This window comes from Muscardinus avellanarius (genome assembly GCF_963383645.1).
Source record: "Muscardinus avellanarius genome assembly, chromosome: 15".
NCBI classification, from domain to species: domain Eukaryota; kingdom Metazoa; phylum Chordata; class Mammalia; order Rodentia; family Gliridae; genus Muscardinus; species Muscardinus avellanarius.
In genome coordinates, this window is record NC_137801.1 from 56,533,972 (window position 1) to 56,556,392 (window position 22,421).

A 22,421-nucleotide genomic window follows, 5' to 3' on the forward strand; every position below is an offset into this window, starting at 1 on the left:
GTAAAAAGAAAATACTATAGAAATTTTATGAGAAATGATTACCTTTTCAAAGGAGAAATCCATAAATTTATCCGTGACAGAATCATAGGTCTTCGTCTGTTAAAAATAAAATAATAATTTACTCAGCTACATTTACATTTGTTTCATAATCAGCCATCTAATACTTCAAGTAACTTTGTAAGTAAGTAACACTGCATTCATAAAAATCTTATTTCATGAATTTGGCTAGTGTATCATAGCACAACAGTTGATACAATGTTTTAGATAGAGAACTTAATACTAACAAATTGAGACAGAAAAGTTTTTGTAACAGAAGAAAGCAAATAAAGAAAGTATGTCAAGGAAAGATTAGTGTGGACCTCTTTTTCTTTTTTGTCAGTACTGGAGGTAGCTTATTTTTAAAATATTTATTTATTTATTTATTTATTGGGGGGGGGCAGTAATAGGGATGAAATCCAGAGGCATTCTATCTCCCAGCTACATTCTCTAGCCCTATTTTTTAATTCCTTTTTATTTTTTGAAACAGTATCTCACTGAGTTGTGGAGGGCCTAAGTATCTGAGGCTGGCCAAGAACCAGATCCTCCTGTCTCAGCCTCCCAAATGCTGGTATTACAAGCATGTCCCACCACACTTGGTTTATATGATTTATTTTGAAACAGGGTCTCATTAAGTTGTGGAGGGCCTCGCTAATTAGGTAAAGTTAGCCTTGAACTATGATCAGATCCTTCTGTCTTTGCCTTCCAAGTACTGGGATTACAAGTGTGTACCACCAGGCCCAGCTTGGTACTAGGGATGGAACCCAGGGGCATGTATCTCTGAGATACACCCCAGCCCTATTTTTTAGTATTTTATTTTTGAAACAGGGTCTTACTGAGTTGCAAAGGGTTTTGCTAAGTAGCTGAGGCTGTCTAGGGAACTGTGATCCTCCAGTCTCCGCCTTCCAAATGCTGGGATTAAAAACATGCGCTATCTCGCTTGGCTTGGACCTTATTCAGCTATTTTAAGTAGAAGTAAACACTGAACTTACTGCACACTCAGCAACATCATAAACATAATCAACAGGTTTTTGGTATGAATTGGTAGAAAGCTGTATCTCCTTATGTACTTCCACCAGGCATTCAAACAAAAAACAACCACAGTGCTGCCAGTGACTTATGGCAGACAAAACAAAATGGTCTGCTTCTTTCTTTCTTTCTTCTTTTTTTTTTCTTTGGCGGGTTTTGGGGATGGAACCCAGGGGCATTCAACCTCTGAAATACAACCCCTGCCCTATTTTTTATTCTTTATTTCGAAACCGGGTCTCACTGAGTTGCAGAGGGCCTCACTAAGTAGCTGAGGCTGTCCGCGAACCGTGATCATCTGGTCTCAGCCTCCCGAATGTTGGGATTACAAGCGTGCACCACCTCGCCTGGCTTTTCTATCTTTCTTTATTTAATTTTTTTGTGGTACTGGGGGCGGAACCCAGGGTATTCTACCTCTGAGCTATGCATCCAGCACTATTTTCTATTCTTCACTTTGAAACAGTGTCCCAACTGAGTTGCAAAGGGCTTTACTAAGTGGCTGAGGCTGTCTACCAACCTGTGATCCCCCTTTCTCAGCCTCCCTAATGATGGGATTACAAGCCTGCACCACCATGCCCAGTTTTGTCCACATATAAAAACAGGATGTGTGCCGGGCGTGGTGGCGCACGCTTGTAATCCCTGCGCTTGGGAGGCAGAGACAGGAGGATCACGCGAGTTCGAAGCCAGCAGCGCTGGCATAAGAGACCCTGTTTCAAAAATATAAAATAGGTCTGGGAGTGTAGCCCGGAGGTAGAAGGGCTTCCAGGAACCCCAGTACCACCCAAAAAATAAATAAATAAATAAATAAATAAATAAATAAATAAATACAGGATGTAAATGACAGGCGAGAGAAAGAAGAGACACAAAAAAGCATTAGTCAACCAAGACACAACAAAAGAAATGAAGGATAAGAAAAAAGAAAATCAGTGGGAAAGAGGGAAAGTGAAGAGAGACACTAAAGGCACGGAAAACACTCAACAAAGACATTATAAAATGATGCTCTATGCCAGACATGGGGGTGAACGCTTGTACCTCCCAAGGATTGAAAGGCTGAGACAGTTCATGACCAGCCTCAGCTACTTAGAGAGGCCCTCTGAAACTTAGTGAGATCCTGTTTCAAAATAAAGAATAAAGGAAGAGAGGGAGTAGAGTGTGAATTGGGGAAAGGCTAAATGAGTGATGTGTGCATGTATATAATATCTAGCACCCCATTAACATGCATGACAACAATGCACAAAATAAAAATTTAAAGAGAACCAGGCGAGGTGGCACACACCTGTAATCTCAGTACTGGGGAAGCTGAAACAGGAGGATCACGGTTCAAGGCCAGCCTCAGCTACCTAGTGAGGCCCTTTGCAACTCAGTGAGGCCCTGTTTCAAAAAAAACCAAACCAAACTAGAATGCTTATATAAAGAAAGGTTATTTCAAGCCAGGAGTGGGGGGACATGCTTGTAATACCAGTATGTGGGAGGCTGAGACAGGAAGATTACAGATTTGAAGCCAGCTTCAGCTACTTAGTGAAACCCTGTTTCAAAATAAGAATAAAAGCAGGGCATGGTAGCACACGCCTGTAATCCCAGGTTTTGGGAGGCTGAGACAGAAGAATTGCAGTTTGCTGACAGCCTCAGCTACTACTTAGGCCCTGTGCAACTCAGTGAGATGCTGTTTCAAAATAAAGAATAAAAAACAGGGTTGGGGTTTAGCTCAGAGGTAGAATGCCCCTGGATTCCATCCCCAGTAGTGAGAAGAAAAAAGAAGAAAGAAAATGAAAAAGAAAGGGTTGGAGGTATAGCTTGGACATAGAAGGTCCCTGGATTCCATCCTCAGTACCACAAAAAGGAAAAAAAAAAAAAAAAAAAAAAAAAAGGAAAAGGTTATTTTGCAATGACTAAATTCTATTTATGGAACAGAAATTACTACTGCTTGACTTGTGAGAATCTGTCAGGTTCTGATGGTTTGTGTGTTTGTTCTCCTACCCTTTGGCTGGTCCTAGAGATCAAATTCAGGGTTTCACACACCATCCAAAACTAAATACAACTCCATTGCAATATGATAGGGGTGTGTGTGTGTGTGTGTGTGTGTGTGTGTGTGTGTGTTTTACTAGGGATTAAACCCAGGGACATTCTACCTCTTCTACCTCTAAACTGCACTCCAGCCTCCGAAGAACTAAGATTACAGGTGTGTGCCACAGTGCCTGGCCCAGTAGGACTAAGGAAACTGGTACTATACCAGGATAAACTACCTTATAAAGAAGTGAAATGTCTTTTTAATGTCCCATTACAAATTATAAAAAACAGGAGCTTGGCATGGTGGAACAGGCCTGTAATTCTAGTGCTTGGGAGGCTGAGATAAGAGGATGAGGCCAGCAAAGACCTGCAGAAATTTAGCAAGCCGCCCCCCCCCCCCGGTACTGGGGATGGAACCTACGGGCGAGCTACACCCCCAGACCTATTTTTTATTCTTTGTTTTGAAATAGGGTCTGAGTTGCAAAGGGCCCCACTAAGTAGTAGCTGAGGCTGTCCGTGAACCGTGATCCTCCTGTCTTGGCCTCCCAAATGCTGGGATTACAAACATGGACCACCACGCCCGCTAGCAAGACTCGTTAAAAGCTGGAGGTGAGCCAGGCGTGGTGGCGCATGCTTGTAATCCCCACGCTTTGGAGGCAGAGACAGGAGGATCGTGCAGGTTCGAAGCCAGCCTCCCTGGCTTAAGAGACCCCGTTTCCAAATAAAAATATATAAAAGAAAAGAAAAAAAAAAGCTGAAAGTGGTATCCAGGTTAGGTGGCACATGATAATCTCAGTACTGGGGAGGCTGAGAAAGGAAGATAAGGTTCAAAGCCAGTCTTAGCTACCTAGTGAGGTCCTTTGCAACTCAGACCCTTTTGCAAAAAGAAAAAGAAATCAGGCTAGGGATACAGCTTGAAGGTAGAATGTCCCTGGGTTCAATCCCCAGCACCACAAAAACAAAAAGAATAAAAATAGGGCTCAGGGTATAGCTCAGAAGTAGAATGCTCCAAGGCTCAATGCCCAAGATCACAAGGCAAACAAAGAAACAACAAAAAATAACAACAGGAAAACCAAATCAAATCAAACTAGAATGTTTATATAAAGAAAGGTTATTTCAAGCCAGGAGTGGCGGACATGCTTGTAATCCCAGCATTTGGGAGGCTGAGACAGGAGGATGGAGGTTCGCAGACAGCCTCGCCTACTGAGTTGAGGCCCTCTGTAACTCACTGAGATCCTGTTTCAAAATAAAGAATAAGAAATAGAGCTGGGGGCTATAGCTCAGAGGTAGAATACCCCTCAGTTCCATCCTCAGTACCAGAAAAAAAAAAAAAAAAAAAAAAAAAAAGGCTGGGCATGGTGGCATGTGCTTGTAATCCCAGTACTTGGGAGGCTGAGACAGGAGGATTGCAGGTTCACGGCCAACTTCAGCTATTTCATGAGGCCCTCTGCAATTTAGTGAGACCCTGTTTCAAAATAAAGAATAAAAAAGGGGCTTGGAGCCAGGTGTGGTGGTACAAACTTCTAATCCTAGTATTTGGGAGGCTGAGACAAGAGGATTGTAGTTTATGGCCAGCCTTAGCTGCTTAGGGAGGTGTGAGGCCCTCTGCAATTTAGTGAGACCAATAAAATATAGGGCTGGGGGGTGCAACTAGAAGGTAGAATTCCCCTGAGTCCCAGTCCCATTTCCAGTATTGGGGGAAAAAAAGCACGCTTGGAGTGTAGACAATAGGATTGAGGTTTGCAGACAGCCTCAGCTACTGAGTGTAGCACAGAGGTATAATGCCCCTGGGTTCCATCCCAAGTACGCCCCCCCCAATCCCATTCTTCGAAACCCAGGACCACAGACACAGAGTCTTATTGTATTCCATAACTAGTGTTAACTGTTAAATGCTGTTATTTTATGAAAAGCATTAAAGAAACCGTGTGGGGGTTGGGGGATTGAACCCAGAGGCATTCTACCTCTGAGCTATGCTCTATTTTTTTTATTTTGAAACAGGGTCAAAGTTGCAGAGAACCTCACTAAGTAGCTAAGGCTGTCTGTGAACCGGTGATCCTGTCTTAGCCTCCCAAGTTCTGGGATTACAAGAATGTGCCACCACACATGGCTAAGAAACAATTCTTTAAAGCCACCTTCCTGTATAAATTTTTTTGAAGGGCACTGAACCCAGGGGCATTTTATCACTGTACTACCCCTTTTAACCCACTTTAATACCCCCCCACCCCGTACTGGGAATTGAACCCAGGGGAATCTACCTCGGAGATATACTCCTAGACCCCATTTTTTTTGTGTGGTACTGGAGATTGAACCCAGGGGCACTCTTCCTCTGAGCTATACCCCCAGCTCTATTTTTTGTTCTTTATTTTGAAACAGGGACTCACTGAGTTGTAGAGGGCCTCACTAAGTAGCTAAGGCTGGTAACTAACCCACAGATCATCTTGCCTTGATCTCCCAAGTACTAAGATAACAAGTGTGTACCATCATACCTGGCTCCCAGCCCCATTTTTTTCCTTCCCTCCCTCCCTCGAGGAACTGGGGCTCGAACCCAGGGCATTCTAGCTTCCAGTCCCATTTTTCCCTCCCTCCCTCTCACCCTTTCTTCCTTCCAGAACCGAGGCTTGAAACCAGGGGCATTTTACCTCTGAACTACACTCCCAGCCCTATTTTTTATTTTGAGACAGGGTTTCACTAAGTTGTAGAGGGCCTCACAAGTTGCTGAGGCTGGCCATGAACCTGCAAACCTCCTGTCTCAGCTTCCCAAGTACTGAAGCCGTGTACCACCACACCCGGCTTTTCTTCATTTTTGAAACAGGGCCTCATTAAGTTGAGGAGGACCTTACTAAGTAGCTGAAGCTGGCAGTGAACCTGCCATCCTCCTGTCTCAGCTTCCCAAGTACTGATATTACAAGCCTGTAACACGACACCCAGCTTACCACGTTTAGTTTTCAAACAGTGTCTTGCTAAGATCCTGAGGCTGGCCTTGGACCTGTGACCCTCTTGTCTCAGCCTCCCAAAGTAAGCGGATTATAGGCATGTGCCTTCCACACTTGGCTTTTGTCCAAGATTTTTAATATTATGTCAGTAAAGAGTAATTTTTGGGGGGGCTGCAATGCACTGAGTAAATAGGTTTAATCATGATTCTCATAGCAGTGTCACAAAACTTTTGTACTCTTTATTTTTATTTTATTTTAACTCTGTCATCAAATTGTGCTTGAAGGAAAAAATAGAAATTTTAAGATTTCTTAAGCTGAATGTGGTGGCTCATGCCTGTAATCCTGGTAGTATTTGGGAAGCTGAGAACAGGAGGATCACAAGTTTGCGGACAATCTCAGCAAGTTATGAGACTCTCATCAACCTAGTGAGAAACTATTTCAAAATAAAAATAAAATAGGGTTGTGGGGGTGTGGCTTGGAGATAGAATGTCCCTGGGTTCAATCCCCTGCAGCGCACGCACGCACGCACGCACGCGCGCGCACACACACACACACACACACACACACACACACAGAGAGAGAGAGAGAGAGAGAGAGAGAGAGAGAGAGAGAGAGAGAGAAAGATTTCCTAGAGTCTAATTATCTGCCAACATATTAAACTTCCAAAGCATAAAAATAAACTAGGTTTAATAATAGCAACTAGTCAAGTGTGGTGGCATGCCCTTGAATCCAAGTACTTGGGAAGCTGAGACAAAAGGATCACATGTTCGAGTCCAGCCTCAGCAACTTAGTAAGACCATTAGCAACTTAGGGAGACACTTCCTTTTTCCCCTTAAAGGTCTGCAGTGCAGCTTAGAGTCAGAATGCCCCTGAGTTCAATACTCAGTATCCCATACCCCCCAAAAAGCACAAGTATAAATAACATTATACAAACTTTATAATACTTGGAAAGATAAGCCATTTTAAATTTTTGAATTAAGCTTACCGTCATCTCTCCACCAAAACATTCAGAAGCAAGCTGAGCAGAATCAAAAGGTTTTACCTCAGCATCATTAAAAAGATACCTAAAATAGAGTACATAGTACTCAGTCAAGGTTATAGGGATTTAATAAATATCTTTTTATTAAACTTACTACTTAAATAATACTTAGGTTATATATCACAAAATGCAAATATTGACCAAATTATGATTTCATGAAATAAGTTCTAACAGGTTCTTCTTTTTAACACAGAAATCTCACAGAAATTGGGGATATACTTCTACAACAGTCATAATCACCTTTAATTCTGATAGATCAGGACTGGGGATGTAGCTCAGTGGTAGAGAGCTTGCCTTGCCTGTGAAAGGCTCTGCATTCAATCCCCAGCTCCAGAGAAAAGAAAAAAAAAAATTCTGACATATTTAATTGCAACAAGAAATAGAAACTTTGCATAATTGGGAACTGTCAAAGTTATAGACACTATTTCAAAATTTGTGATCAGCTGGACCCCGGATTTCATCTCCAGTACAACACAGAAAAAGGATCCAAAATATACTTATGGAAACATATTCAAATAGATAGGTAAAAGACATCATGGACACAATATCTGGGAGGAGTGAGAAATAACAGCTGAATAAAAAAGTACAGATACTGCCAGGTGTGGTGGCGCATGCTTGTAATCCCAGCATTTGGGAGGCTGAGACCGAAGGATTGCGGTTTGCAGACAGCTTCAGCTACTTAGTGAAGCCCTCTGCAACTCAGTGAGACCTAGTTTCAAAACAAAGAATTAAAAAAAAAAAAAAATAGGGCAGAGGGTGTAGCTCAAAGGTCGAATGCCCCTGGGTTCCATCCCCAGGCCTACAAAAAAGAACAGATGCTGGGCGTAGTGGCACATGCTTGTAATCCCAATACTAGGGAAGCTAAGACAGGAAAATCACAGGTTCACAGCCAGCCTCAGCTAGTTATGAATCCTTCTGGAAATTAGTGAGACCTTTTTTCAAAACAAAGAATAAAAAATAGGGCTGGAGGTATAGCTCAAATGTATACTGCCCCTGGTTTCAATCCCTAGTACCTCAAAAAAACATCCCTGACACTTATAATGTGCCTAGGTACATATATGCTTCCTTAACACAAGACATTTTCTAATGATATTTGACTAAAACACAGCTATAAGAGACTGGTTTAATAACTGTTGTTAATTTGAGAGTAGATGATAAAAAATTAAAAGCTAATAAAAATAAAATTATGTAGAAAGGAGATGACAAGGTAAACTGAGTGGAGCATAGAAATAACTTCCTGCTGGCACGTATAACTACTTTGTGATCACGATGTAGAAAACATTTAATGAAAGTTCCTTAATGAATAGATAGAAAGCACTCCTCAAATGCTCAAGAGATAGCCAGGCATGGGGGTACATGCTTGTAATCACAGCATTTGGGAGACTGAGATTGGAAGAACATGGTTCGCAGACAGCCTCAGCTACTTAGTGAGACCCTGTTTCAAAATAAAGAATAAAAAATAGGGCAGGGGGTATAGCTCAAAGGCCGAATGGCCCAGGGTTCCATTCCAGAACCTCTTCCCCCCAAAAAAAAGGTCTAGGGGTGTAGCCTGGAGTAGAAAGACCCTAGGTTTTACCCCTAGTACTACCAAAAGGAAAAAAAAGAAAAAAAGAAGCTCAAGAGATCGCTACCTTTAACAACTGATTCATATGATTTTTAGTGTGTGGTATCAGAGATGGAACCCAGGGTCATTCTATCTTCAAGGTACATCCCCAGCCCTATTTTTATTTATTTATTTTTTATTCTTTATTTTGAGACAAGGTTCCACTAAGTTGCAGACAGCCTCATTAAGTAGCTAAGGCTTTCTGCTTTCATATGCCTTTGAAAGTCACCCTCATTTAAAAATTCTCTTTTCCTAGTTGTAAAGGAAGTTTTCAGGAAACTAAAATCTGAAGATGTATCTGAAAACGAACATAAATTTATACCTTAAAAATAGGGGAAAAAAGTTTTTTAAAGCCAAAGAATATTTAAAACTCACCATTTATTGTTTTTATAAGCATGTGGATTGACTATATCTCGGATGAAGCTATAATAGTGACCGCCATCTGCAGTTCCTGTGTGAACAGTCACTCCTATCAAGTCATACTCATAGCTCTCTGTGTCTTTTGAATCACTGACTTCCTTAAAACCTGAAATGATTTACATAAAACAGTGGCATAATTTTGAAGACTACATACCAATGACATCTTAAGATTATTTTTATAACATACTTTATGTATAGAAAAATGCAAAAATTATTTTTATATTAAATAGGTTTATATCACTTCCCACTTTTTGCCTAAGATCAAATGTAAATAGGTATAAAGCAATTATTTGCTAGTTACTCACAATCCATAGCTAACTAAGGAACATATTATACAAATAACTGAAAAGATAACCAAATGCTAGTGCATAATTACAGCAAACAATATGGAATATGTTTATTTACTAGGACTAGCCTTAGCCAGGCATGGTGGCACCATCTATAATCCCAGTACTTGGGAAGCTGAGAATAGATGATCACAGGAAAGACTGATCTTGGCAATTTAGTGAGGTTCTCCACAAATTATTGAGACCGTTTCAAAATAAAACATAAAATAGGGTTATGGGTATAGCTCAGAGGTAGAATGCTTCTGAGCTGATCTTCAGTCTCTGTCTGTCTGTCTGTCTGTCTGTCTGTCACACACACACACACACACACACACTTACTTTTTGAAATAGTACCAAATGCTGCATTCAAATTTATCTGTATTAGAAATAGGCAAAGACCTGAAAAGGCACTGGAGACTGAACCCAGGGATACTCTACTTCTGACTTACACCCCCAGTCCAATTTTAGTTTGAAACAAGGATTCCCTAAGTTAAATTAAGCGGGCCTTGAATCTGTGATTCTTCTCTCTTAGCTTCACAAGTACTGGGATTACAGGTGTGAAATATCACAATCCACTACGCATAACATATACTTGTCAAAAGCCTGTTCCAATCTCCCAAAAATTAAAATTTAAAGCTATTAAAAGACACTAAGGAAAAAAATGTAATAAATTATACATATGCCCACCATGATACAGAAACAAAAAAATAGCTTCAGAAGCAAGGTAGTGAGAACATATTTGGTTACCTTGAGTGCAAAGCCTAAATGCTAAAATGAATTTACAATTAGATAGAGAAGAAAATGTCTGACAGTGTGAAAGTGTGTTAGGAGTATGTGTGTGCATACATAGGTACCACTAGACTCTGAGTCCCCCACTTTAGGACTAACAAATTCCTGTATCTTGGCATAAATTTCTGTTTCCTCCATGCATAGAACCATCATGAAAAATACAATGAAGTTTGGCTATTAGGAAGTCCTACTATAATTTTCTAAATGATATGATAAAAAAAAGTCAAAAAAGCAGAATGTATATGCACAAAGCCTACTTCTAAACTTTACCTGTATTTTCAAACTTATCTGTACCGAGTCATTAACCACAATTTATAAACATGTGAATCCCCCCCACCACCACTTTTGTGGTACTGACAATTAGAACCCAGGGGCATTCCACCTCTGGGCTATACTCCCAAATCTATTATATGTTTTTTTGGTTGAGAAACAGGGTTTCATTAAATTACTAAGAGCCTCATTAAGTAGCTGAGGCTGGCTTCAAACCTGCAGGATCCTCCTATCTCAGCTTCCCAAGTACTGGGATTATAAGCATGTACCACCATTGTCAGCTAGCATATGCAAATTCTGACTACAAAAATTCCCTTTCTTAAACTCCATATTCCCTCATAGCTTAGTTGCCATCTTCGCTTTTCGAATAAACAGCATGTTCTTCTCTTGACAGAATAGCCTACACTCGTTTACATCTCTCAGTTCTCACTTAGTAGGGTAAAGAATTTACTGAATAGTCATTACATGCTAGGCACTAGCGTTAAACATAAACTCAGTTATTTTTCCTTAAGCTAGTATAACAAAGACATCTTCAAATCTTTAAAACACTGCCAGGACCATTGTTAAGTAAAAAGAAACTTCTGGCTAAAGAAAAATGGACCAGGCATGGTGGCACACACTTGCAGAAGCTGAGACGGGAGTACCACAGGCTTGAAGGCAGCCTCAGGAACATATCAAGACCCTCACAACTTAGTGAGATCCTGTTTCAAAAAATAAAAAATAGCTGGACATGATGGCGTTCGCTTGTAATTCCAGCATTTGGGAGGCTGACATAGGAGGATCGCGGTTTGTGGACAGCCTCAGCTACTTAGTGAGGCTCTTTGCAACTCAGTGAGACCAGTTTCAAGATAAAGAATAAAAAATAGTGGTGAGAGTGCAGCTCGAAGGTAGAATAACCCTGGGTTCTATCCCTAGTATCACAAAAAAAGGGGGGGGAGGGAACTGAGGGGGTTACTCTAGGGTAGAATACTCTTGGGTTCAATCTGCAGCACCACACAAAAAACACACACACATACACATACACACACGCGCGCAGAAGAAAATAGACTATTTTCTCCCCTCACTGATTTCCTCCCCTTACCCATGTGGTCCGTGAGGCATGCCTCTACAAGTGTAAAAACCACTGGTCTATGGAAGAAACAATTTGGTTTTTCACTAAAATCTCTTCTTACTGTAACACTGAAATAAAATTGGTCTGATAATTGTGATACTAACCAATGACTTGTTAGTTCTAGTCCTATTCTTATTGGAACTGTTCTAACATTTAGTGTTTATGAACACACTCCCTCTTTTTTAGGTCTTCTTAAATTAGTGATCCCACTATTCTTTAACTCAGCTGCTTAAGTAAGAAACCAGTATTTTGAGACTTTTCCATCCTGTAATAATACATCAACTGAAATGTAAGCTTCATGGAAGTAGAGGTCCTGATTTTTGTAATTCTTGTATCCCCACTCCTATAAAAAGAACACAAGTAACATAGCTGATAGATGCTAACATTTTATTTATTTTGCGGTACTGGGGATGGAACCCAATGGCATTGTATCTCTGAGCTACAGCCCCAGACCTATTTTATATTTTATTTGGAAACAGGGTTTCTAAGGCAGTGAGGTTGGCTTCAAACGTGTGCAATTCTCCTGTCTCCGCTTCCCAAGCTCGGGGATTACAAGCGTGCGCCACCACGCCTGGCTATTTCTTTTCCTTCCTCCCTCCCTCCCTCCCTTCCTTCCTTCCTCCCTCCTTTCTTTCTTTTTTAATACTTTAATTGTGGAGAACCTCGCTAAGTAGCTGAGGCTGTCCATAAACTGCGATCCACCTGTCTCAGCCTCCTGAATGCTAGGATTACAAGTGTGCGCCACCACGCTTGGCTTGCTCACTAACTTTTTATTGGATATATTTATTGATTCAATCATGAAGTCTTCAGTCTCCTTAATTCCTATTATCTAATTTCTACTCATACTTGCTCATTTAACTCATTACCTTTGTTATAGTTTCCAAGAATAGAATCCGTATAAGCTTTCAACATCTGCTAATCCCTTTCTTTCTTTTCTTTTCTTTTTTTTTTTTTTTTTTTTGGCAGTACTAGGGATGGAACCAGGGGCATTCTACTTCTGAGCTATATCCCCAGCCCTATTTTTTTATTCTTTATTTTAAAACAGGGTCTTACTGAGTTACAAAGGGCCTAAGTAGCTGAGGCTGTTCTCGAACCGTGATCCTCCTGTTTCAGCCTCCCAAATGCTGGGATTACAAGCATGTGCCATGATGCCTGGCTTGCTAATCCATTTCTGAATGTCCAACTATTATTTAAGTCCAACCCTGTTTTAAGATTCTCAAATAGAGACTGGCGTAGTGATCCCAGTAATTTGGAGGCTGTGACAGGAGGATCACAGGTTCATCCTTAGTGAGCTACTTAGTGAGGCTCTCTGTAACTTAGTGAGACCCTGTTTCAAAATAAATAAAAAATAGGGCTTGAGTACAGCTCACAGGAAGAATGCCACTGGATTAAATTCCCAGTTTCAAAAGAAAAAAAATCCTCAAGTCACTGTAAAATGAATAAAGATTGTTAATATGTCCTTAAAACAGAAAATATTGTGGCTGCTGCCTTTTGCCTGTCACATTAATCAACATTTTCCCACCCAAGAGCGCATCTAACTTAACCTTTTATGAACTTCCTATTTAAATGCTAGTCTTATTATAACCATTAGAATTCTCCTAGGCCCATATACCCATGTCATATTCACTGTCACATTTGGCAACATATACTTCAGTAGTGTGTTCAATACAAGATATACTCACCTAGACCTAAGCTCAAGGGCAGCAACCATGTTTATCTTGTTCATATCAGCCATCAAGACCTAGAAGACAGTCTACTAGCTACTAAATATTTATAGGCTAACTAAATTAATGCATTGCATTGTCTTTAAAAACATTTCCTTCTTAAGATTCAATTTAATTTTGTTAACTCTGTAGCTGATGAAAACTGTGACTTGGAGACATGAAATAAACAGATATGAGAAAGGATAGATATATTACCTTCTTTCCTATCACTCTTTCCCATAAGGAAATCTTCTGTATAGGGTGTCATATCCAAACGTAATGGGAAGGAAAAGTGTGTGTTCACTTTTTCTTTCATCATTGTAACCATATTAAACGTATACCTCATAGTATTGAAACTCAAAATACGAGGTAATTTCTTAAAACAAGCCCTGAAAGGTAAAAAAACAATACTTGTTAAATATCATCTTTAGAAAATATTTAATTTATATTTATGCTATATCTATCTTAATAATCACAATGGAGTAAATAAAGGTTCCTAAATTACATTATTTTGGGGTGCTAAGGATTGAACCCAGGAGCACTGTACCTCGAAGATACAACCCTAGCCATTTAAAAATATATTAATGTGCTTTTATTGGTATATTATATTCTCATATCATAATGTAAATAATGTTGGTTTTTTTTTTTTTTGGTGGTACTGGGTTCCTGGAAGCCCTTCTACCTCCAGGCTACACTCCCAGACCTATTTTTTACATTTTTATTTGGAAACAGGGTCTCCTAAGCCAGCACGCGGGGCTGGCTTCGAACCTGCACAATCCTCCTGTCTCTGCCTCCCAAGCGCGGGGATTACAAGCGTGCGCCACCACGCCCGGCTGTAAATAATGTTTGACAATAAAATACATGCATAGAACACTTGGTATTCTCCCCCATGCCACCATCTCTGGATTTCCCTCTCTCCCAATACAGAGTACTGAGAATGACCTGGGTATATATTCACATGTGTAAACATAGTTGGTGTTAGTATTTCCATTAATGAACCTCAAATCTTCCTCCTCTCCAACCCTTAGATCTCCTCCATGACTACCCTTAGGTTTCTCCTCCCTTACCTGGACTCCTCTTGTATCCCAATTACTCCTAATCCTACACATTTTAGAGAAAACATATGACCTTTCACTTTCTGTGACTAGATAATCTCACTTAACACAATGTTCTCCAGGTCCTTCCATCTACATGCAAATGACATAATTTTGTTCTTCTTTATTGCTGAGTAGAATTCCATTGCTTGTATTTCCCATAATTTTGTTACCCATTCATCTGTTGGTGGACACCTGGGTTGGTCCCATAATTTGGCTATTGTGAATTGTGCTGCTACGAATATGGGTATGTATAAGTTACTATAGTTCTCTATTTTCAACCTCTTTGGAGAGATATCCAGTAGTGATATATCCAATCCTAACCTTTTTTGTTTTGAAACAGGATCTTGCTAAGTTGCTGAAGCTGGCCTTTCACTACCTGCAATCCTGTCACAGCCTCTCAATTACTGGGATTACAGATGCACACCATCATCCCCAGCTCTCATTAACTCTCTTACTAAAACTATATATATTCTCCTTTTTATTTTTGTGGTACTGGGGATTGAACCTAGGGGCATTCTACTTCCAAGCTACAACCCCAGTCCTACTTTTTATTCTTTATTTTGAAACAGGGTTTAAATTGCAGAGGGCATTACTAAGTAGTTGAGGCTGGCTGTGAACCTGCCATCCTCCTCTCCTGGGATTTCAGGAATGCGCCACGACACCTGGCTGTCTTGAGTATTTTCATTCTGAAAGGAATATTCTGTGTCTAGATTAAAAAAAAAAAAAAAAGGCAGCAAATTACAGTAGACTGGCCAGATGTGGTGGCACACACTTGTAATCCCAGGACTTGGGATATAGAAAAAGGAGGAACCCAGCTTTGCAGCCAGCCTCAGCTACTTAGTTAAGCCCTCTGCCTTAGTGATACCTTATTTCAAAACAAAAGAATAAACAAGGACTAAAGGTATAGTTTGGAAGTAGAATGCCCCTGGATTCCATCCCCAGTACCTAAAAAAAAAAAAAAAAAGCCAGGTGTGGTGGCGCATGCTTATAATCCCCACACTTAGGAGGCTGAGACAGGAAGATTTCACAGGTTCGAAGCCAGCCTCGGCTACTTAGTGAGGCTCTTAGCAACTTAGTGAGACCCTGTTTCCAAATAAAATAGAAAATAGGTCTGGGAGTATAGTCCAGAGGTAGAAAGCCTCTGGGTTCCACCCCCAGTACCCCGAGGGGAAAAAAAAAACACGACTATAGAAACATGAAAAAGAAGTACATCATACTTCAGAGGCATGGAGGTCTATAGCTTTCTTTCCTACCTTAAGTACCAGAAATCAAAAAATTTCTTTTGTAAACTTGGAATGCAAAGTCCAGATATTTCACTCACTGCATGTATCACATTAAACAACTCAGTTTCTGTGAGTTTAATTCCTGGTTTGTTTGTTTTTTTTTTTTTTCTTATTGTGGTACCAGGGATAGAACCCAGAGGCATTCATCAACCTCTGAGCTAAACCCCATCCTTATTTTTTATGTTTTGAAACAGGATTTTACTACATTGCAAAGAGCCTCACTAAACTGTTGAGGCAGGCCATGAACCTGTGATCTCACACTCCTGTCTCAGCCTCCCAAGTACCAGGATTACAGGAATTAGCCACCAGGTCTAGCTAATTCCAAATTTTTAAAATAAAGACTAAAGTGCCGACTCTATTTTACCTTTGTGACACTGCCTGACAGATAGCATTCAACAAGTGTTGCCTTTTTATTAAATAAAAATAGTAAATTAAATTAAATAGTAAATTAAAATAGTAGCAGCAGCACCAAATCAACCGGTCACCTAAATTTTATGCTATCACATATAACTAATTCAGCCTAAGAATACAAAAAAAATGCAGTTGAAGTAAAATATATACACACAAACTTGGACTTACAAAAAATTAATTTCCAGACAAAGAGGATTTGTTTAAAAAAAGGGCACAATACAAAAGTAAGTAAATAAATAGAATGGGAATTTAGGAAAAAAAAGGAATGAGGGGAAGGTTACAAGCAGAGGGAATAGTAAGTTTAACAATTCAAAATTTTGGATTCCTTGGAAGATTGGTAAACAATGTAATTTAAAAAGTGTAAGAATTGGTTGGGCATGGTGGCGCACTCTTGTAATCCCCACGCTTGGGAGGCGGAGACAGCAGGATCACGCAGGTTCAAAGCCAGCTGCGCTGGCTTAAGAGACTCTGTTTCCAAATAAAAAAGAATAAAAATAGGTACTGGGAGTGTAGCCCAGAGGTAGAAGGGCTTCCAGGAACCCCAGTACCACCAAAAAAAAAAAAAAAAAAAAAAAGTATAAGAATCAAGCAGAACGTGGTGATACATGCTTTTAATCCCACTACTTGAGAGGCTGAGAAAGGAGAATCACAGGTTTGGGGAAAGCCTCAGCAATGCGAGGCTCTTCACAATTTAGTGAGACTCTGTTTAAGGAAAAAAAATATGATTCTATTGAAAATAATATATATTTTTTAACTTCTTCAACCCATTTCTGGTGAACATTTAGGGTGTTTTTGCAGGCTTGTGAAAAAGCACAAAGGACTGAGTAACCACTATGAATGAGATAGACATTACATGAAAAACAACAAAATCTAATTACACAAAAGGAGATATTTTAGCTTGGTTCAGGGTATACCCTTCAGCCCTAGTTTTTAGATTGAAACAGGGTCTTACTAAGTTGGCAGGCACCTCAGAAAGTTGCTGAGGCTGGCAGCAAACCTGTGATCCTCCTGTCTCCGCCTCCCAGGTACAGAGATTATAGGCATGCATCACCATGCTCTGCTCATTTTTTATTTTGACAAAAGAGTCTAAGTGCTGAGGGTCTTGCCAAGTTCCTAAGGCTGGCATGGAACCTGTGATACTCTTGTCTAAGACTCCCAAGTACTAGAAATTACAAACATGCATCAAAATCCTCATCTGTTAAAACAGGCCCCCCCCGCCCCCAAGTACTGGGGATGGAATCCAGCCCAGACCTTTTTTTTTTTTTTTTTTTTTTTGGTGGTACTGGGGTTCCTGGAAGCCCTTCTAACTCTGGGCTACACTCCCAGACCTATTTTTACATTTTTATTTGGAAACAGGGTCTCCTAAGCCAGCGCGCGCGGCTGGCTTCAAACCTGCGCGATCCTCCTGTCTCTGCCTCCCAAGCGCGGGGATTACAAGCGTGCGCCACCACGCCCGGCCCTATTTTTTTTTTATATATATTTTTTTATTTGGAAACAGGGTGTCTTAAGCCAGTGAGGCTGGCTTTGAACCTGCACGATCCTCCTGTCTCCGCCTCCCAAGCGTGGGGATTACAAGCTTGCACCACCACGCCTGGCCTTATTCTTTATTTTTGCAGCAGGGTCTCACTGAGTTGGAAAGGACTTACTAAGTAGCCGAGTAAGTCTGCAAACCGTGATCCTCCTGTCACAGCCTCCCAAATGCTGGAATTACAAGTGTGCACCATCGTGCCTGGCTTGTTAAACAATTTAAACATCTTATTACATGATGATTTTTCATTCTCTGCCTTTAGTAATGCTCTGATCTCTCCTTAAAAATCACTTTACCCAGCCGAGCATGGTGCAACATGCTTGTAACCCTAGTACTTGTTGGGAGGCTGAAACATGAAAAGCAGTTTTGCATCCAGCCTCGGCTACTTAGAAAGGTACTCTGCATCTTAGTGAGACCTTGTTTCAAAATAAAAGAATAAAATAGGGCTAGAGGTGTAGCTCAGATGTAGAATGCCACTAAGTCCAATCCCCAGTACTGTTTAAAAAAAAAAAAATTCATTTACCCTAACGTTTTTCTAACTTCTATCTTTACTGTTTTTTAGTGCTAAATATCTATAATTGGTTCTAATACCCTAGCAATCCTGCCTCTACAACAATTTGAAGGAAAAAAATGGTATATTAAACTACTTTGTTCAAAAAGTATAATTCTGCTTGCTTGTTTTTGCAGTACTGGGGATTGAAATCCAGGGGTGCTCTGCCACTGATCTATATTACTAGCCCCCTTTTAGATTTCATTTTAAGACAGGGTTTTGCTAAACTGCCCAGGCTGGCCTTAAATTTATAACCCTTATCTTATTTTACATTATTGTGGTGAATCATCAATTCCACAGAGGTTGGCCTAACCCTGGATTTCTTGTACATAATAAGGTCAATTCTATTGCTCTGTATTAAATTGGTCTTTAAATCCAATTTCTAAACTGGGTATGGTGGTGCACACACATAACCCCAGTACTTGGGAGGCTCTGAAATAGGAGGATTCTTGCTAAACTTATCTGTCAAGTAAAAATACAATGAACAACGAAGAAAAAGTTGCTGCATAAAACTGAGCTCCACACAGTTGAATTTATATTAGTCAAATAAGATTCATAAAGTTTAATCTTAGTTTGAGTTTGTATTTTGCTTCCATTGGATGATAATGAAAGTTATATTTAAATAAACATACCTTTTTTCAGCTCGTACTTTCTTCCCACAATGAGAACAAGTATACATGTTGTCACCTTCTAAGGTGTCTTTAATAGTAACTTCATCAAGAGATTCCTGTGTATTAAAATCACATTTAAAAGTTCACAATATTGTTTACAGAATATTGCTTACAGAATATAGACACACACATACACAAGTAATTATAAGAACAATGCACAAAGAAAAACCAATTTGTTTTGTAATTTAAAATGAATGCTTAATTTTAGTAAAAGAAAGCTTTTCTTCATATGAATCTTACTACAGCTCTCAAAGGGCTACCCATTTACATTTGATGTGGTCTATTTTTAATTCTTTTGTGTGTGCTGGTAATAGTATATGGTGTTGGTAATGGGGAGTGAATTCAGGGTCTTGCATATGAGCAAGCTCTCTATCACTGAGTTACATTCCTCAATACCAAATTCTTATTTAAATAGAGTAAGAATATATGTGAAAACCTAAGTAAATATAATTTAATTTCAAGGTGACAAAGAGTTTCTATACAAAAACATTTAAAATAATTTTTTTCTTTGCAGGTCAGGGGATGGAACCCAAAGGCATTCGACCTCTGAGCGATACCCCCTGCCCTATTATTTATTCTTTATTGTGAAACAAGGTCTCCGTAAGTTGTGGATAACTTCACTAAGTAGGTGAGGCTATTGCAAATCACGATCCTCTGGTCTCAGCCTTCCGAACGCTAGGATTACAAGCATGTGCCACCACACCTGGGTTAATAGCATTTTTAATAAGTCTAAACAGTATATACAATATTACTTACATAAATGTTCTTCATATCAGCCACCTGGCACCTCACAGTATAAAATTCTTCAGCAGTTTGACTAACATGTTCACAGTCCTGATTAATAAGAAACAATTAGTAATTTACTAAAATAAGCTAAAATATATTAAAATCCTAAAAAAAGCAAATATAATACTTACCAAGGACACAACATTGTTGGTAATTACACCTCCAAATAAACTTTTGACCGTATTTTTCTTTAAGGTAAAACAAACATATATCAGTAATGAAAAACTATTCACTGAAGCTTAAGTCTGTAATGCAAATTTGCATATAAAATGAAACTTTTTAGTATTCTAATACAAACCAGCTCAGGAGACATTTCTTCAATTTTAGTAATCAGATCAGTAAAAAACTCTGTCATATCTTTCTGCTCTCCAGTATTCAGAGGCTGCTTATCCATGGTGTATGTTTTACAGAAAGGTCTAGGATTATATGCTTTGCATTCACTCTCCTGTAATGCAAAAAGGAAAAAAAAGATTCAAATAAAAATAAGAAAACAGCCATAACCAGGTATTCTTAAATGAACAAAAAAAGAAAACCGATATCAAATGTACAAAGTTTTATTTATTTATTTTGTTGGTGCTGGTGATCGAACCCAAGAGCATTTTTCTTAGCTACACCTCTAGTACTAGTTTGAAACAGGATCTTGCTAGTTGGATGAGAGTCTCACTACTTGTGGAGGTTGTCCTCCCAACGTGCAATCCTCCTGTCTCAGTCTCCCAAGTATCGAGATTGTAGACCTGTGCCACAAGCTCAATATTTTAAATTGTTATATTTAGCCAGGCATGGTGGCCCATGCTTGTAATCCCAGTATTTGGGAGGCTGATACAGAAGGACTGTGGTTCACAGAAAGCCTCAGCTACTACTTATTAAGGCCCTTTGCAACTTAGTGAGATACAATTTCAAAATAAAGAATAAAAAATAGGGATGGGGGAGTAGCTCAGGGGTAAAAAGCCCCTGAGTTTCACCCCCAGTACCAAAAAAAATTTTTTTTTCTATTTCTCTTTTATCTCTCTCTCTCTCTCTCTCTTTTTTTTTTTTTTTTTTTTTTTTTGCGGGTCTGGAACCCAGATGCATTTGACCTCTGAGCTACATGCCCTGCCCAAATTTTTATTCTTTATTTTTGAAACAGGGTCTCACTGAGTTGCGGAGGGCCTCACTAGTACCTGAGGCTGTTTGTGAACCACAATCCTCTGGTCTCAGTCTCCCAAATGCTGGGATTACAAGCATGCGCCATCATGCCTGGCTTTCTATTTCTCTTTTGTTTGGTATTTATGTAATTGTCAATTTAATAATCTTGGTGGCAAAAGATATCCAATCTTAGAAAATTACTATTTTAGGTATACATATTTCTAGGAAGAAATGTGGAATTGTATTGTGAAGTATAAAATACAAAACAGTTGCATGCAAAATTAATAAGTCTTCTACAAAATAAACTTTTAGCAGATTGAAAATAAAAAAAAAAAAGTAGTTTTAGCCAGGCAAGGTGGTGCTGACTTGTATTCCCAGTACTTGGGACACTGAGATAGGAAAACTGCAGGCTGGAGGCCAGCCTCAGCAACTCAGGAAGATACTGTTTCAAAATATAAAATAAAATAGGATTGGGAGTCTAGCTCAGAGGCAGAATGCTCCTGGGTTCAATCCCAAGTACCACCACCATCATTGCCACACTAAAATAATATTATAAGCAGAATAAAAGAATTATAGCTGGGTGTGGTGGTGTAACTTGCAATGGCAGCATTTGAGAGGCTAAGACAGGAGGATGTTTGAAGACAGCCTCGGCTATTACATAGTGAGGCCCTTTGCAAATCAGTGAGACTCTGTTTCAAAATAAAAAATAGGGCTGGGGGTACAGCTCACAGGTAGAACGCTCCTCGGTTCGAGCTCCAGCACCATACACACAAAAAAAGAAGGGATGCAAGTTTAGCTAAGAGCTAGATAGACACACACACACACACACACACACACACACACACACAATCAGAAAGCTTAGGCACAAAAAGGTGACCATTTGATAGAAAAACAATTACAGGGATTCTTCATAGGAAAAACTAAAAGAATGTACACAACTGACTGTTAAAGTTAGTAAGATGAAGATAGTTAACAACAATCTTTCAGTTTGAAAAATAAAAAACATGTTAAGTCATGACAAAGCCAGCCAAACTCCATGTGACGTTTTTAGTTTTGTAAAGGGTATTTCTAATTACTTTTCTCTGAATCATTATCAAACATACCATTAAGTATGTAAACATTTTCTGAAGCTCCAGAAGAGTAGTTTTGTGCTTCATATCTTCTGAATACTGGAAATCAAAAGAAAACTTTCAGTCAAAACATACTGATGCCAGTTAATTGGACATTCTAACAATACTGCAACATGCTTAGTTCTACATCTATTTTGTGCTTAACTCTGCTTCTGTTTCATCCTTTTACCTATGTGTAGGAAAAAAATATACTTTCTTTAGCTATAAAAGCATTTAAAAATTAAGACTATATTATTCATTGCAATAACTATAGCTAGTACCATGATGTCAAGAAACTGAATTGAAGCCGGGTATGGTGGCTCTCACATGTAATGCCAAGTTCAACCCCTAACACCAAAACAAAATAAAACAAAAAATATATGTTTACACTAATTAGAATGGCTATTATTTTTTTAAATGACAAATGTTAGTAACAATGTGAAAAAAGCTGAAGTTCCTGTATAGAGATTACTCAAAAAGTTAAACACACAATACCACATGTGGCTATATATATTCAAAAGGAGTAGTGCCAGGCCTGGTAGCACATGCCCCGCGCATGGGAGGCGGAGACAGGAGGATCGGCGCAGGTTTGAAGCCG

The 22,421-nt window shown here is 39.4% G+C and overlaps 1 protein-coding gene across 1 annotated transcript in view; it reads right to left on the bottom strand.

Moving 5' to 3' along the window:
* The window catches only part of USP34 (ubiquitin specific peptidase 34), a gene marked incomplete at both ends in the record, with an annotated part of 249,862 nt that overhangs the window by 78,467 nt on the left and 148,974 nt on the right, over positions 1-22,421 (bottom strand). Inside the window, 9 exons of the mRNA XM_080711495.1 lie at positions 43-96; positions 6,988-7,066; positions 9,020-9,170; positions 13,480-13,652; positions 18,765-18,859; positions 19,560-19,637; positions 19,721-19,777; positions 19,888-20,034; positions 21,818-21,883. Coding sequence (XP_080567621.1) covers positions 43-96; positions 6,988-7,066; positions 9,020-9,170; positions 13,480-13,652; positions 18,765-18,859; positions 19,560-19,637; positions 19,721-19,777; positions 19,888-20,034; positions 21,818-21,883 — 900 coding nt within the window. The remainder of the gene's footprint in view (positions 1-42; positions 97-6,987; positions 7,067-9,019; positions 9,171-13,479; positions 13,653-18,764; positions 18,860-19,559; positions 19,638-19,720; positions 19,778-19,887; positions 20,035-21,817; positions 21,884-22,421) is intronic.